Below are 15,030 nucleotides of genomic sequence, written 5' to 3' on the forward strand. Positions count from 1 at the left end.
TAGGATCAGAGTTAGTTATTCTTTCATATTTTTTTCTTCCTTGTGTCAAGTGGAGCTTTTGATCAATAAGAGAAGCAGGCAGCACTCGACAGCATTTTCCCTTTCAAAACCATTCACACTTTAGCTGAAGCTACGCAGAAAGAAGCAGCTGACGGTTGTCTCTTCATCCCCCCCCCCCCCCCCCCCCCTCCTCTCCATTTCACACACTGTGCACGTCCATACACAATCGTTATTATTGCATCTCAGTCTGCAGCATTCCTCAAACCTTCACAGGTATCTACAGTCTGACGGACAATTTCTGAAGCAACCAAACTAATTCCATTACTTTTGATTCGTGTCTGGGAAGCAGATATTGCTCTGCCTGTCTCCTGTTTCTGAAATGCATTTATCGGGGAGAGAGAGAGCAGCAGGACAAGGTTAAAGAAAACAGTCACCTTACGTGTCCAGGAGCACTTAAGGCAGAGGTATATCGCATAGAGTAGTCCTAATATCCTCTTCATTTCAAGAAATCCCCAACAGGATTTCTCTCATTTCCTGCCCGTCTCCCTCACTCTGCTAACTTATCACATCTGTCTGTTGGAGGAGTTATCACTTTTATCTTTTTGCTACTCCTCATCGGAGGCGAACTGGCTTTGAAGATTTTATATGCAGCAGACAGGTGCATTGTTGTAAACTCCTCAGCCTCTTATGGGCAGAATAAGCTAATGCAATAAACCCTCCATTAGTTGTGTCTCACTTTCTGACAGATGACATCAGCAGGCTGGCTTTGCTTCATTTTGCAGTTATATATTTCCTTGTTTTAGCATTTTTATTTTTTGATTAATTTTTTTTCATGGTTCACTGGCTTAATTGAATCTTTATTACTGTATTTTGTAAGGATCAAACCGAAATGCTTTAGATTGTGTACTCACATGAAAAATCCTGCTTTAGATCTGAAGTCAACATAAAATTTAATGAAAATAAACAGCGATTTAAAATAACAGTATCAATGGAACAAGACAAGGCAAAATAAATCATGTTTGTATCAGAAAATGATATCAGACTGATTGAAAAGGTAAATAAAAACAAAATGGAAAATAAAAACAATGTTAAATAACTAATTTCTATGTGAGATTCATCTACTTTTGTTTCATTGAGTCTTTGAAGGAAAATCTACTTTTGATTGGTTCTATTCTGTGTCAGGCCAAAAGTATGTGGACACCTCTCGCCTCATTCGTGCCTCAGTGAACCATTATTTTATACAATCAATTAATCTTTCTTGACGCTTATTTTCTAATGTATAGCTTTTATGTCTTAGACAATTAGTCCCTCTCTTGGTTGTTTTGTGAATAAAATACCAGAAAACAGTGAAAAAAATTGATCATAAGGTTATAAGTCCATGGGTGACATCTCTTGTTCGTGTGACCAAGAGATGCAAGAAAAAAAGCGAGATCTTCACATTGGAAAAGTTGGAGACAGAGAATGTTAGCATATTATAATTTATGCTTCTTCAAAGTGATCTAATCCCTATTTGCTATATTTTGATGGCCTTTTTTTGTGTATCTTGATTCAGAAGGGGTCTGCAGTTTGGTTTCAGCAACACATAAAAACTTGGTTAGGGTTAAGAAAAAGATCATGGTTGATGACGTGAGTTAAGTTATACTACAAACAACTCGTGACTATTGACTGATGTGACAAAATAACTCAACGATGACTTGTAGCTCCACACAGGAAGCCTGTCAGACCCATCCACCACCCCTCCACACTAATCATGACATTGGAGTTGTTTGGAAGGGTGTATTGTGTATTGTGCGTTCGTATCTGACCAACCATTGTTTTTTTTAAGCCCTGGTCGTGAAACTAGGCTCGCTTTAGCTTAAAAAAAAAAAAGTAATAAAAAATCAATAATAATAACATTTGCCACTGAATTTTCCTATAATTGACTTACTGGTCAATGTATGAGCTGTTTCAGCAGTAGTCCTCATGGTCTTGTTTACCTTTTGGTCTGGAGCTGTTTGTCACTTGAGCTCAGCTGTTTAGTAACATATGAGTAAAATTATTGCCTCTAATCTTGTCCTGTAAACCACAATTCCTGTCTTAAAGCGGCTGTGCCAGGTTGAGTTTAAAAGCTAGTGTGATGATGCTGGTATTATATGAAACTAGATGACCTAAGGAATCCCATGATGCCAACCATGTCGTGCTAGTTCCCAGGATGGACGTTTCAAACTTACGCTAAATTTTTCAGATGGTAAACTGGCATGGCCATTTCACAGGTGTTTCTTGACCTCTGACCTGTGGATATCTGAATGAAAGTGGGTTTCTGTGGTTACCCATGAGTCTCCTCTTTACACACATGCTCACTTTATGCTAGTCCCATGCAGTTATTTGCAGTCATTTGATTCCTAAACAAGAAAATCTGGTAAGAAATGCTTCACCTTGTCAACATGGACCTCAAAACTGCAAAATATTGGAACTGAAAACAGGTAATTAAAAATGCGATTAATTGCAATTTCAAAAATTGACTGCCATTCTGTTAATTAAAAATCAATAGTGTTATTGAGAATCAGTACAGTATCACAAAACATAAAACCATGATTCTCACGTGTATTGATGTTTTCTTAAACCTCCACAAACTAGGTCGACAAAAACTTATTTCCCAGTTTGGTGTGGACTTCTGCAGAGAGCCCTCTGTGTCTAAATACTTTTGGCCATGTTGTGTACCTTTAAAGTTTGGCTCTCATACATAAAGACAGTCTTCATGACAAAAATCAGAAATTTGCGGGGTAAAATCAGTACAGTAGTATCTGTGAAAATTACTACAGAGCTTGGGTGATGAGTTGGCAGATTCTCACCATTAAATACTGCATTAGTCATCTTCTGTGACCTCCCGCCCACCCTGTCTGATGACGTGACCTCTTCTTCTTCTTCCCACGCCCAGAAAGCCAGACTGGCCAGGATAAGAATATCCAAGTCAGGCAGCGCCAACGCCTTCCTCCAGAGCAAACACAACGGACTGCTGAACGAGCTGCTGGAGCTGACGGTGAGAACGACCTCTGACCCTCTGAACACTCAGATCCACCAACAGCAAAGTGGGCACGATGATTACTGGGAAGTCATTTCAAATGTGTTCATTAAGAATGACATGAAATGTCAGCAGATTATGAGTCCATATGGGAGATTAATCATATTGTTCCTTGTCAAACACCCATCTACTAATTATTTCAGTTCACTGCAACTCAATAGCTTAGAAGCAGCAACCTTACATCTGCAGTATAAACACACCACACACACACACACACACACACAGACACAAAATGACAAACATTACTGCTATAATTAAGCAAAGGACAATTTGGAAGTCATTTAGAGGCTATAAAAGAGCAGCAGAAGTTGGAGTCATTACGTTCTGGTTGTCATACAGGGCAGGAGTGATAGCAGAGGAGTTATGCCAATAATCCCCCATGCTGGCGTTATCAGTGTAATCACACAAAGTACTTTTCTTAGTTGTCTTTTAGTCCTCGACTCGATTTAATCCACGTCTGTAAAACCGGCAAAGTCAGACAACAGAGGTTGTTTTCACTTTGCTTTGCTTGTTGTGTCGCTCTTGGTGATAATTAGATGGTTGGTGCATTAAAAAAAAGAGGCTGCAGCAAACTTCAAAACTGCAGCAGTGAACAATGAGGCAGCGGAGGACATTTACATTCCCCACTCACCCAGACTCCTGTTACTACAAACAGTACAAAATGTTTCTGTTTTTCCTCCTTTCTTTGATAACAGACAACTGCAGTGTTGTTATGTTCTAATCTTTTGTCACACAATACCTTAAACCTGAAATAACAGATTTTTGTGGCGACTGAGGGTCAGCAAAGACTTGTATATCCAGCAGACACAGAGCAACATTGCCATTTATTTCATGTCATGTTTGTGACAACTTATTCACTATATAGTATTCACTATCATTTTATCTCTGTTTTTGGTTCCTACCGACCAGAGAAATATATCCGACTCTTTAGCTGCTAAAGGCCCTCTTTCTTCCCCGTCGTTGACTTTGTGTGTCTGCTGTCTGTTGCTAAGTAGGCACTGTGCATGTATTGTGGTTGCTTTGAAGAAATAGTTAAACATTTTTAGAGGCATGCTTATTTGCTTTCTTGCTGAGAATTAGATGAGATCATTACCGCTCTCATGTCTGTGTGTAAGTATAGAACCAAAGCTGTAACATACAGACAGGAAACAGAGGGACACAGCTAGCATGGAGTTCAAACATGTGGACATTCAGGCGTCTACCAGCACCTTTTACCAGCTCACTAAGCAACACATTATATGTTATTACTTTGATTTCTGGGTAAATGTAACTAGAGACCATTTTGCAATAGGAGCACTCTGGCTGCATTACAGCTATCTCTGACTTTAAACAAATGTGGGGTCACTTATGTAAAGAGTGTGTACTTAAGTCAGCATTCGGGCTGTATTTGACTCAGAATTATGCCAGTCGAATCTTATTTGGCTGTTCAATACAAATATTCTACGGTGCGTTTTGTTTTCCATCCAACATTTTAAAGTCTGAACGGGCTCAGTTGGAGGTTCAGTGTCACAGTGGCACTCAGGTCATTTTTTGCTGACACTAAAACTCAAACAAAAACCAAAGACTATCGTATTAGCTTTCTATGGGTTGTAAATTCACAGCTTCTTCACCTTACAGTTTGGTCTCTCTCTCCCTCTGTGCCGCTGCCTGCCTGTCTGCATCTGCAAAAAGTAGCGTGAAAGTCAAGAGCACTCACTCTGACGCAAATCTAGGGACCAAAACGTCCCCAGAAGTACAATGCACGGAAAAAAAAAAAAACAACGGCTCGACTTCAAGCAATCTCAGCCAACCGAGGGTCTCCCTGACTGATGATTCAAGCCTCTGACATTCATGGTGCAGCCCTACTGAGCATAGAACCAAATTTTGTCATTTCTGTTATTTCTGTTTGTGTGTGGATTAAAAAAATTGGAAAAATGTGTAAATTTATAGATTTCAGAGGTAAAAAATTTAAGCTAGATTTCTGATTTGCAAAGCTATTCTCCTTTTGGCTCTTTCTCCACACTGAACTTTACATACAGACATGAGGTATTAATCTACTCATCTAACAGCAAGAAAGCAATAACTGTATTTCCAAACACGTCTAACTATTCATGTAAATTACATGTCCTTCTCTTTAGTCCCACTTGCAGACATCAACCCGAATTCTACTTTTTAAAGTAAGCACCCTCCACCATGTTCTTCTCGTCCATTCTTATTTTTGTTAACTCCTCACCCACCATAGAAAAATGTTTTTGATAATGCATGAGCAAATTGGCTTTATTCTTTCCATATAGTCCATCAGTCTTGCTTTCAGTGACACACTCCCCTCCTTGCAGATGGTTACTAAAATGCATTTGGATCTAATCGAGTCCAGTGTGAAAGCTCATGGCTGTCTGGAAGTGGTTAGAATTATCATATAAATGCCATCTGTGAGTGCCGAGCGACCAACATCCCTCTGCGTGTGTGTGATGAGGCTGCCAGAGTCCTGCCGCATCAAATTACGGTGGTGTCACTGCTGTCAGTCAGTCAGAAGCTCTGCGTGGGTCCGGGCTTGGAGTGAGTGGCGATATATGACAAAATGACTGCTTTTCTCACAACCTATAGTTAGATTAGAAGTTCTGGTCTGCTGGTCCTTTTCAGCTTCCCCTGAAGGCTTTTTAATTTTCTGACAGCCATTTATTTGTTACCCAGATCACAGGCTCATTATTGTAGAGGGTGATTTATTGATAATCCTGTCAAGTTTTATTATAACCCTTCACTGAAGGCCTTACAGCTGTATCCCTTTAGGTGCTCTTAATTTAATTATCACTTTTCACTTTAGAGTGACAGGATTTGTTCCGATTTGCCCCGACGGTTAACGCTAAATTACTGCCCACGTCACTGACTTTTCGTAGTGATTGTGATCCAGTGATTCAGGCCTCAGTCAGATCGAGGGATTTGCAATCACGCTGTTTCCGTGCCAATAAAGTGCTGCAGGAATGGGTCCTAAAACTAACAAAATGAACTAGCATTATAGTCAGTGGATTTTTGAATGGAATTTTTTTTGAAGTCTTTACATTTCTTAAAAAAAGACAGTAGCTAAATAAGAGTACAGCACATCATCACGCCAAACTCGGCTTTAAAGCCTCATCGTGGAAGCTAAATTTAAGTGATGTGACTGCAGTGTACTTCATTTATAGCCTAATGTCAGCTTTTTGCTTTTGGATATTTTATTTATACCTCAAAAGTCAGAAAAGCAGTGTTTACTTGTGAAGATTAGCTCGCAGAACCAAAACGCAAAAAGCATCATAAACTTTGTCACCGAATTTCTTTTCTGCAATAGTCCAGAATCCAAATGGAAAAATCCCATTGGCTTATTGATTAGGGATCTAAGACGGCACTAACTTCTGCATCATCCTACAAAGAAAAGTCCCTGCAGCACTCGTTGGAGGAGGCGTTGGAGACAGCGGTGGTCTGTGAAGCCACTAAATACATCGCATTCATATTACTATATAACCTATCTATTCAGTTCTGCTGTTTTTTAAATGTCTTCGCTGTGTCCCACAGTTGGTCTCACTTGACTGTGCTACACTGCCCCATGATTAGTGGTACTGCTCCATTTTGTCCATATTCTTAAGCACAAATATGTATGGACAGTACAGACAGAAAGCTCCGTCTATGTCTGTAAACACATTTAACATTCAGCATAAATGAGCCTTTAGGCAGAACTGTCTGGTATCTGGTTGATCTAACACTTCAAACAATACCCCTCATTTGTAAAATTCAAGACACATTTACAAAGCCAGAATTACCGCCCTACAGTTATATGCCTCCGTGCACCTGTCAAGTTTCTCTTGCGGTTTACATCTATTCCTCTGAAAACCAAGTTGCTTCTCAAACATTTTTGCCCCCGGGAGAACAGAAGATCTATACAACAGCACAGTTTCAAGGTGGGCACCCAAGATTAGTGTTACCAAATCAGTATCTGACCAAATGTCTCCCCTTCTGTTCCTGACTTTTGACAATGACCTTTGACCTATGACCACCAAACTGTAATCAGTTCAATGTTGCGTCCAAGTAAATTGTACCAGATTTGAAGGAATTTCCTCAAGGTGTGATCATGTGAATGGGACAGAGGGACAGAAAAACCAAAAACATAATGCCTCCAGCTAGAGACTAAAAGTCTGATAGAAATGTATCGAAAATGTGCTTAACAAATTATAACAACCACTTTAACAATTTTGCATGTAAAGACTTCAGCAATTGACTAAAGCCTGGATGTTTTGAGAGATAAAACTATTCAATAGAAAATCAGTATAATGCATTTTGATCAACATGACATAAACCATTGATAGGACAGGAAAAAATAGACTATTGTATCATTTGCATGGATGTGCCAAAGCATTTGCAATTTGTTCAAAAGAATGAGAAATTGGTTATGATGTGCACAACTGACTAGATGATCTGAAGGCTGCAGTTTTGAGGATTTCAATTCTTGTTTGAGAAATGTCCAAAACAACTGACAAGAAACCTCTGTGACGTTAACATGTTCAGGGTCACATTTCAGAAGGACTATCAAATCAGATTCTTTCTTGACATGAAAATAACCTTGAGCTTTGAGACATATTTCAGTGTCTATATAAGTCTTTATTATAGGGCCTGTGCCACAGGGCAGATCCACACATTGAGACATCAGAAGGCGTAGCTTTCTCTTGCCCACATCACAGTATTGTTCATGTGTCTGGAATCTGAATGAGAGTCCTTGGGCTGGATCGCCACCCACCCAAATCCTCTGAGTAACAATGTGCGCTGTGGGGAGGGAATTAATTTGTTTTCAGTTTTCATGTTTTTTGGCAATTGTGATTACTTTGAGACTAAGCTATATTGGAGCCGGAGCTTTGAAACCAAGTCCCGTTTGGAGAAATACCAAAAAATGGTTCCATAAGTTTTTCTGTTTCTGTTTTCCTCAGCTCTCTGTTTTTCCTCTTTCTGAAGCTTCATACATCAATAACTGTTCAGCTGCCTGGAGCCTCGCATGACGCTCAGTGGTACCTACTTAGATAATTAAGTAAGAGAGCTGGCAACAACACAGTTTTTTATTAGTTCAATAAACTGAAAAGGGGAGTTATTTTGCAGCATGCTTACACAAGGAAACAAACTAAAGGCAATTACAGTATTAACAGCACAAAAGATGCACAATGGAGACAATTAATTATAAACAAACCATTTGCCAAGGCTGAGGGATCAATTCACATCCAGCAGAAATTTGGTCCACTATGTAACTAATTGGCTAGCAAGTTTTTTGAAAGCAAACAGCAGGAGTTGTTGGCTACCTGCTCATAATGGAAATGAGAGAAATCAACAAACACAAACCAAAATAGTCCAGTTTAAAATGGGAGACACGAAGCAGAATAACAGAGTCACATCTGACATTTCATTACTGACGACAAAGTTCATATCAAAGAGTCATTTTGTGGACAGAGTGAGAAGTTTTCATGAGTGACGAGGATATACCAACAATGTAATTTTTCAACATTCATCAATTTTGTGTGTGTGTGTGTGTGTGTGTGTGTGTGTGTGTGTGTGTGTGTGTTTTTGTGTGTCTTACTAAGGATACAGAAGAGGATGAGCAGAAGCTGAATAAGTCCACCTCTCTGTTAGAGAGCCAACACCACCACCTACTGCACTGTCTGGAGAAAACCACTGTGAGTACACTCGAAACACGTCTTTACCTTTGACTCCAACACTTTAAGCTTTAAAAATCTGCCACCTACTCAATTAGGTTAAAGAAATGTGTTATTTGCCATTTAAGTATTAAATCATGATAATAATGTTTTCTACCAGTGGAAAAAAACTAACAAAAAAGAATCTTTGCTTTGTTTTCCTTTGGGGATACTATTTGCAGTTGACAAAAGGTAATAATCACAATATATTTTACTGCAATACTCAGCATATCACAACATTGTATTGTGACGTAAGAATGAAGATAATAGTGCATCCGCCCTGGCTCGCTACTGTGGGTAGGTACAATCAATTAATGTCAAACTCTGTAGAATGTAATGTAGGCTATATCAGGGTTGATTGTTTTTGTTTGTGTAAAATGTCGTAAAAAATGTCCTTTAAAAAGTCATTGTGTCACAAATAATCATAGTATGTCATGAAAAGTTATAGTTTTGTATGTTATACAAAGTCATAGTAAAGTATGTCAACAAAAGAAAAGGTTATTGTATGGGAAACTGCACACACAACCCACAAAAAAATCTGAATTCTTTAGCTCTGAAGTCTTCTAGAGCAAATCTTAAGGAGTCATCGGGGAGTTGTATTGCTGTTTAAGATGTCTAATGCGCTGACAGTAATGTTTTCCCTCCCGCCGTCTCATCTGTGCCTAAGTGTCAGCTGGAATGCAGATTCTTGTCAAAAAGTTCCAATTTGACACTTTTCAATAGACATTTTATTTAAGTTATATCTCAAGTCTGCACACAGTGATGTGAGTGATTTGGATGTTCTGTTTCTCAGTGTAATCTGACGTGTAGAATTTTTATTTACAAAAGGTTTTAGTGTTAAAACCCACTTGTTTATATTAAGCAGTACCACCATCTCTGCTCTCCAGTCAGCAAATACACAGAGTTTGTGAATGGTCACGCTTTGGTGTGTGTATTTCTAAAATTAGAAATTATATATCATTTAGTCTTTTATTCACTTAACATGCTGTTTAACTCACTGTGCCAGTCCCTCCCTGCCTGTCTAAACCACCACCCTGTTTCATCTCTCCAGGCTCATGAGTTTGTGGACGAGCAGATGTACGAGCAGAACTGTTTAGAGACGGCGCTACAGACCTACCCCTCACGCAGCCCCTCGATATCCAGCCTGGACAGCTCTGTGGGTACCTGCTGTGGCCGCCGGGTGAGGAGAAACACTCCTCTGCCCAATGCCAGCCTGCCCTCCAGCCACCCCGATCCAACACGCCAAAGCCCCCTGCAGGAGCTCAGTGCCATCCACATACAGTGTGGTGACCCACCGTCACACACCGCCAGGTAAAAGGACAGAAACACACAGCAGCACTTCCATGGTGTTTGCTACACTTTGCCAACTAACCTGAGGGTAAAATAGTTTACAAATTAGCACTTGACAATTACACTATGACATTTTGCTGACATTTTTGACGGCATAGTCAAGTCAAGTCAAGTCAATTTTATTTTTAGAGCCCATTATCACAAAACATGGTTTGCCTCAGAGGACTTTACAGTGTACGACATCCCTCTGCCCTTAGACCCTCACATCAAGGAAAAATTCCCGAAAAAAAGAACCTCTGTAACAGGAGAAAAAAAAAGAAAGGAAACCTCAGGAAGAGCAGTAGAGGATGATGAGGGATCCCTCTTCCAGGATGGACAGATGTGCAATAGATATCGTAAATAACAAATGAAATACAATGATGTCAAAAAGGAAAGAAAAAGAGAGAGGGGGAGAGAGGCACAAACTATACTATATTGTTTTTGTGATGCTTTTGTGAAATTTTTGACAACATACTATAAAATGACGTTTTGGTGACCTTTTTGACAACATACTATACTATGATGTTTTAATGACATCTTTGTGATATTTTCAACAACATATATGTACTACACTGATGTTTCAGTCACATTTTTGACATCATATTATACCATGAAATTTTGATGACGCTCTGATGACCTTTTTAACGACATGACGTGATGACATTTTTGACTACGTAATATACTATGATGTTTTTGTGACCATTTTGACGACATACTATACTGTGAAGTTGTGGTGACATATTTGACGCCATACTGTAATATGACATTTTGGTGACATTTTTGATGACATACTATACTTTGACGTTTTTGACACACGTTCGACGCCATGCTATGCTATGACATTCTGATGACCTTTCAGACATCATACTATAATATGACGTGATGACATTTCTGACAACATACCATACTATTCTGACGTTTTGGTGACATTTTTCATGACATACTATACTCTGAAATTTTGATGACATACCATACTAAGACGTTTTTGTGACCTTTTTGACGACATACTATACAGGTACATTTTGCCATCGTTTTTGACAGCATACTATAATATGAGGTTGTGATGACTTTTTTTCTTGTTTTTTGACAGGCTTAGCCATGCCTTTTTTATATATTATACCATGACTTATTCTGGACATACTTTTTTGACATACTATACTATGACTTTCTATATATATTATACTAACTTTTTTTTAGATCCATTACTATGACTTTTTTTTTTAACACTACCATACCTCAACATCCTACACTGACTTTTTTTATAGAACTTTTTCCAACATGCTTTACAATGACTTTTCTTCACATTTTATACTTAGATGTCTTTTTTAGACATGCAATAATAGGACTTTTTCAGTATGTTATACTATGAGTTTTGCAGATTCATACAACTACAAGACAGTAATTCAAGTTGTAACATAATTCTGTGTTTACAACTCTGACTTATGATTGATTGAATGAACATTATAAAATCGATATTGTCTCACTTACCCACTCTATTTTTCTACTCCTCTAGTCGTTCAAACCTCAACCTGAAAACCGATGAAAGCAGCAGGATCAACTGCAAGGGCGGCCGAATCACCACAGCAATCATCAGCCTGCCATCGCCCCCTGCTTTGACACCTGATGCCGATGGCCTCCGTGGGCCCCCACACAGGAGGCCGCCCCTACCCCCAGGTCACCCGCCAACTCCAAGCATCCAGACCACAACAAGCTCAGCAGGCACCAACATAGTCAAAGTCTCTGCTCTGTGACTGTCTGGGTGACGGATGTAACTCAGCCCAGCAGGAGGGAAAAAGGAGAAGAGAAGGAGGCGAGGCAGGTTAGACTACCTTTATAAGACACACCATGTCCCGTCTCACAGGGTCAACAAGAAGAGCGCTGTACTCAAGAGGAGTTTTAGAGAAGACAGATGATGTGGAGACATTACTGAGGTAGAAGATTGTAGATATGTGAATGGAGAGTCACACGCTCGTCATGTCGTGTATGTACTGTAGATACGGACAGAGTCGCTGCATTTCTAATAGTTTTTAACAGCAGTACAGATGTTTCACAGCAGGTACTGTAGAAAAGATTGAAAGACATTGTGCTATTAGCATATCCGTACTTCTACAGATGCTGTCAACGTACAACAAATTCACAGTAAATTTAACGTGAATTCACAGTGAAATAGTGAAAAGGCTATTTTGTTGACTTTAAACGTGTTTGAGAAAAGCTGAAGAAAAGTGGTGACCGTGTTTACTTGAATTTGATTGGTCTCGTTTGTGTTACGTGTTGTTTGTCTTAAGTACTTTGAGGAAAAAAAACTACAAAAAAACATTTGAGTTTTCTTTACAGCATCATTTGAAAAATCACAGAACCTACGATGCTGCTAATATCGTATTGCTGAAATGTGAGTTTGATGTGCCAGACACCGCAAAGTGTTTTTTTGTTGTTGTTGTTGTTGTTGTTTAAAATAGTATCAATTTGAGTCAAACCAAAATGTGTTTTTTAGTTGCGTCATGTTTAAAGTAAAAACAGATAACTTTTCAAGCGTTTCCCACCTAGCATATCCAAGATGTATTATTGTTAGAATTACTGTTGCAAAGATAACTAGATTTTGTTTTGTTTTCCGCAGCGCCTAATCAAGACTGTCATTGCCCAAAGTACGACCACATGGGTCATCCGTACAAGCAGCAAATACAACCAGTATTTATGTTTATTGTTAAGCGGCAACCTCTAATGGCTCACAGTAATTATGATGGAAGCAAAGCAGGATGTCAGGCAGCATAGTATATAGAGTAACAAAGTCTGGGAAGGCTGAGAGGATAATTAAGAGTGGTTAAAAACTCGTAGAGTGTGGTAGGCTGCAATGTGTGGTCCGCCTGTCAAACTGTTTACAAGGTCAATTAAGAACTCTGAAGCATTAAGTAATAATCTAAAAAACAATATGTTGAAATAAGTGTCTGTTAAGTCACTCCAGTATCTATCCCCAGATGAGGTTACACTGTGGGAATTGAGCCTATGGCTCACTGATAAAAACCCTCTCATTTGGGTATGACAAACTGGGAGTCTGTGGTGACATTCTCCAGAAAAATGCAAGTTTTTGACAGCTTGTCACATGTGTTATGGTTACCTATATCAAACAGACAATGTGTTCATTTGTCTTTATTGTTTTTCTAAAGCAGAAACCGCAGTTAAACTTCATGTGTTTATTGATCATGAAGCACCAAGTGAAATTGTTTTAGATATGTTGGAATAATTTGTGTTGCATTCCTGAGTTTTGTCAGGTTTTGAAACCGAGGTGAACGTATTTGTGCCAAGATGGTCACTTTTCCGTCCTCTGTAAGAACAACACAGTAGTAGTAGTACTCTTTATGCTGCTATATAAAACATTACAAACTTTTCATATAAATTTTCCTTTCACCGTTAATGCTGAAAATAATGAGCCTCTGCTCCGTCGTGGTGTTCGTAACTTGAATCTTGGTTGACGCAGTATCTACATAATTGACCTAATGCAAAGCCAGGCCTTTGAATGCCGTGCGCCAGTCACATTTCGTGCAGATACACTATGCACTCAAGAATCCTGCTCTTACACCTCCATAGTGAAGCATCAGAAATTTAGATTTTCCTGTTTTTTGTTTTTTTTTTCAAATATATAACTTTAAAAATGGTCAAATGTGGTAAATGCAACACTAGGCGCATTTCCATTAACCCTCAAATTGCGCGAAATTAAATTGCGAATACAGAAGACTGTAGGCCTAATGGAAACACATCAGTTTCGGAAAAACTCATGTTTATCGCAAAAAAATAATTGCACTCGCATGAGGTGGTATTTCAGATGATTCGAAAAAGGCATATTTCACAAAATTGCAATGGAAACACTTTATTGGCTTTTATAGCTCATGATGTGTAACCCAAAGAGGAAGAAAAAGCACAACAAAGTCTAATGACATTCTACAAAACATGACTTGGTATGTGTGGATGGAGGAAAAGACCGAGATCTTCTTAATTTTTATATGAGACAAAGAAATTAGGGCGATATTAGATTGGTTTTATTGATCGGCTGCAACAGAAATAAACCTGCCAATGTTTTGGACATCCATTGCCATGGTTATTGTAATGTTATCGCGAGAGGAAAGTCGCGATAGGTCAATAGGGCTTTTACAGTATCATAGATCACCACCATGCTTCAAAAACAGAAAGTACTTCTTTCACATTGTAGTATGATTACATGTTGTTAATTTATAATGGATTTGACATCAAAAGGCATTGTGGGGGACACTTTTTTAAAAAGTCTTGGCATTGCTGTTTGTGTTGTTTCTTATATTTTTATCCTTTTGAACTGAGCTTTTCTGTATGTTTGCTGTGTTTACAGTATTCTGTCAGTTTATTATAACAGCTTTGAAGTGTCAGATGAGAATTAAAATCTGCCACAACAATATCAGAAGTGGAAGTGTTTATTTATCTTCAGTTATCTAATATCTTTTCAGTTTCACTCATGTTTGTTTTTTTTTTGTAATTCAACATCAAGCACAGTTTTAGCATTAAATAGCTTGCCAAGACACGTCAAGGCATAGGATTTTGCAAAAACACCATAATATAGCGTGACGGAAAGACGACCAAAATTTCCATACTATAATATGGTGAAAAATGTCAAAATATGACATGTCCTAGAAACAGCGTAAAACACCTAAACAACATAAAATTATGTGCCAAGACAGACCATAGCATAGAATGTTGCAAAAACGGCCAAAAACACCATAATGTGGCATGTTGAAAAAATAACCCAAAAAGCAGGGCTATAGTATGGCAAAAATTTAAAAAAAAANCAGCGTAAAACACCTAAACAACATAAAATTATGTGCCAAGACAGACCATAGCATAGAATGTTGCAAAAACGGCCAAAAACACCATAATGTGGCATGTTGAAAAAATAACCCAAAAAGCAGGGCTATAGTATGGCAAAAATTTAAAAAAAAA

General features: G+C 38.6%; 1 protein-coding gene across 1 annotated transcript in view; it reads left to right on the top strand.

Moving 5' to 3' along the window:
- Positions 1-11,941, top strand: part of LOC121951744 (potassium voltage-gated channel subfamily D member 3-like) — a 95,582-nt gene extending 83,641 nt beyond the window's left edge. Inside the window, exons 3-6 of the mRNA XM_042498201.1 lie at positions 2,918-3,019; positions 8,632-8,724; positions 9,794-10,053; positions 11,585-11,941. Coding sequence (XP_042354135.1) covers positions 2,918-3,019; positions 8,632-8,724; positions 9,794-10,053; positions 11,585-11,822 — 693 coding nt within the window. The 3' untranslated portion in view covers positions 11,823-11,941. The remainder of the gene's footprint in view (positions 1-2,917; positions 3,020-8,631; positions 8,725-9,793; positions 10,054-11,584) is intronic.
- The last annotated feature ends 3,089 nt before the right edge of the window (positions 11,942-15,030 follow it).

This window comes from Plectropomus leopardus, chromosome 2, assembly GCF_008729295.1.
Source record: "Plectropomus leopardus isolate mb chromosome 2, YSFRI_Pleo_2.0, whole genome shotgun sequence".
NCBI lineage: Eukaryota > Metazoa > Chordata > Actinopteri > Perciformes > Serranidae > Plectropomus > Plectropomus leopardus.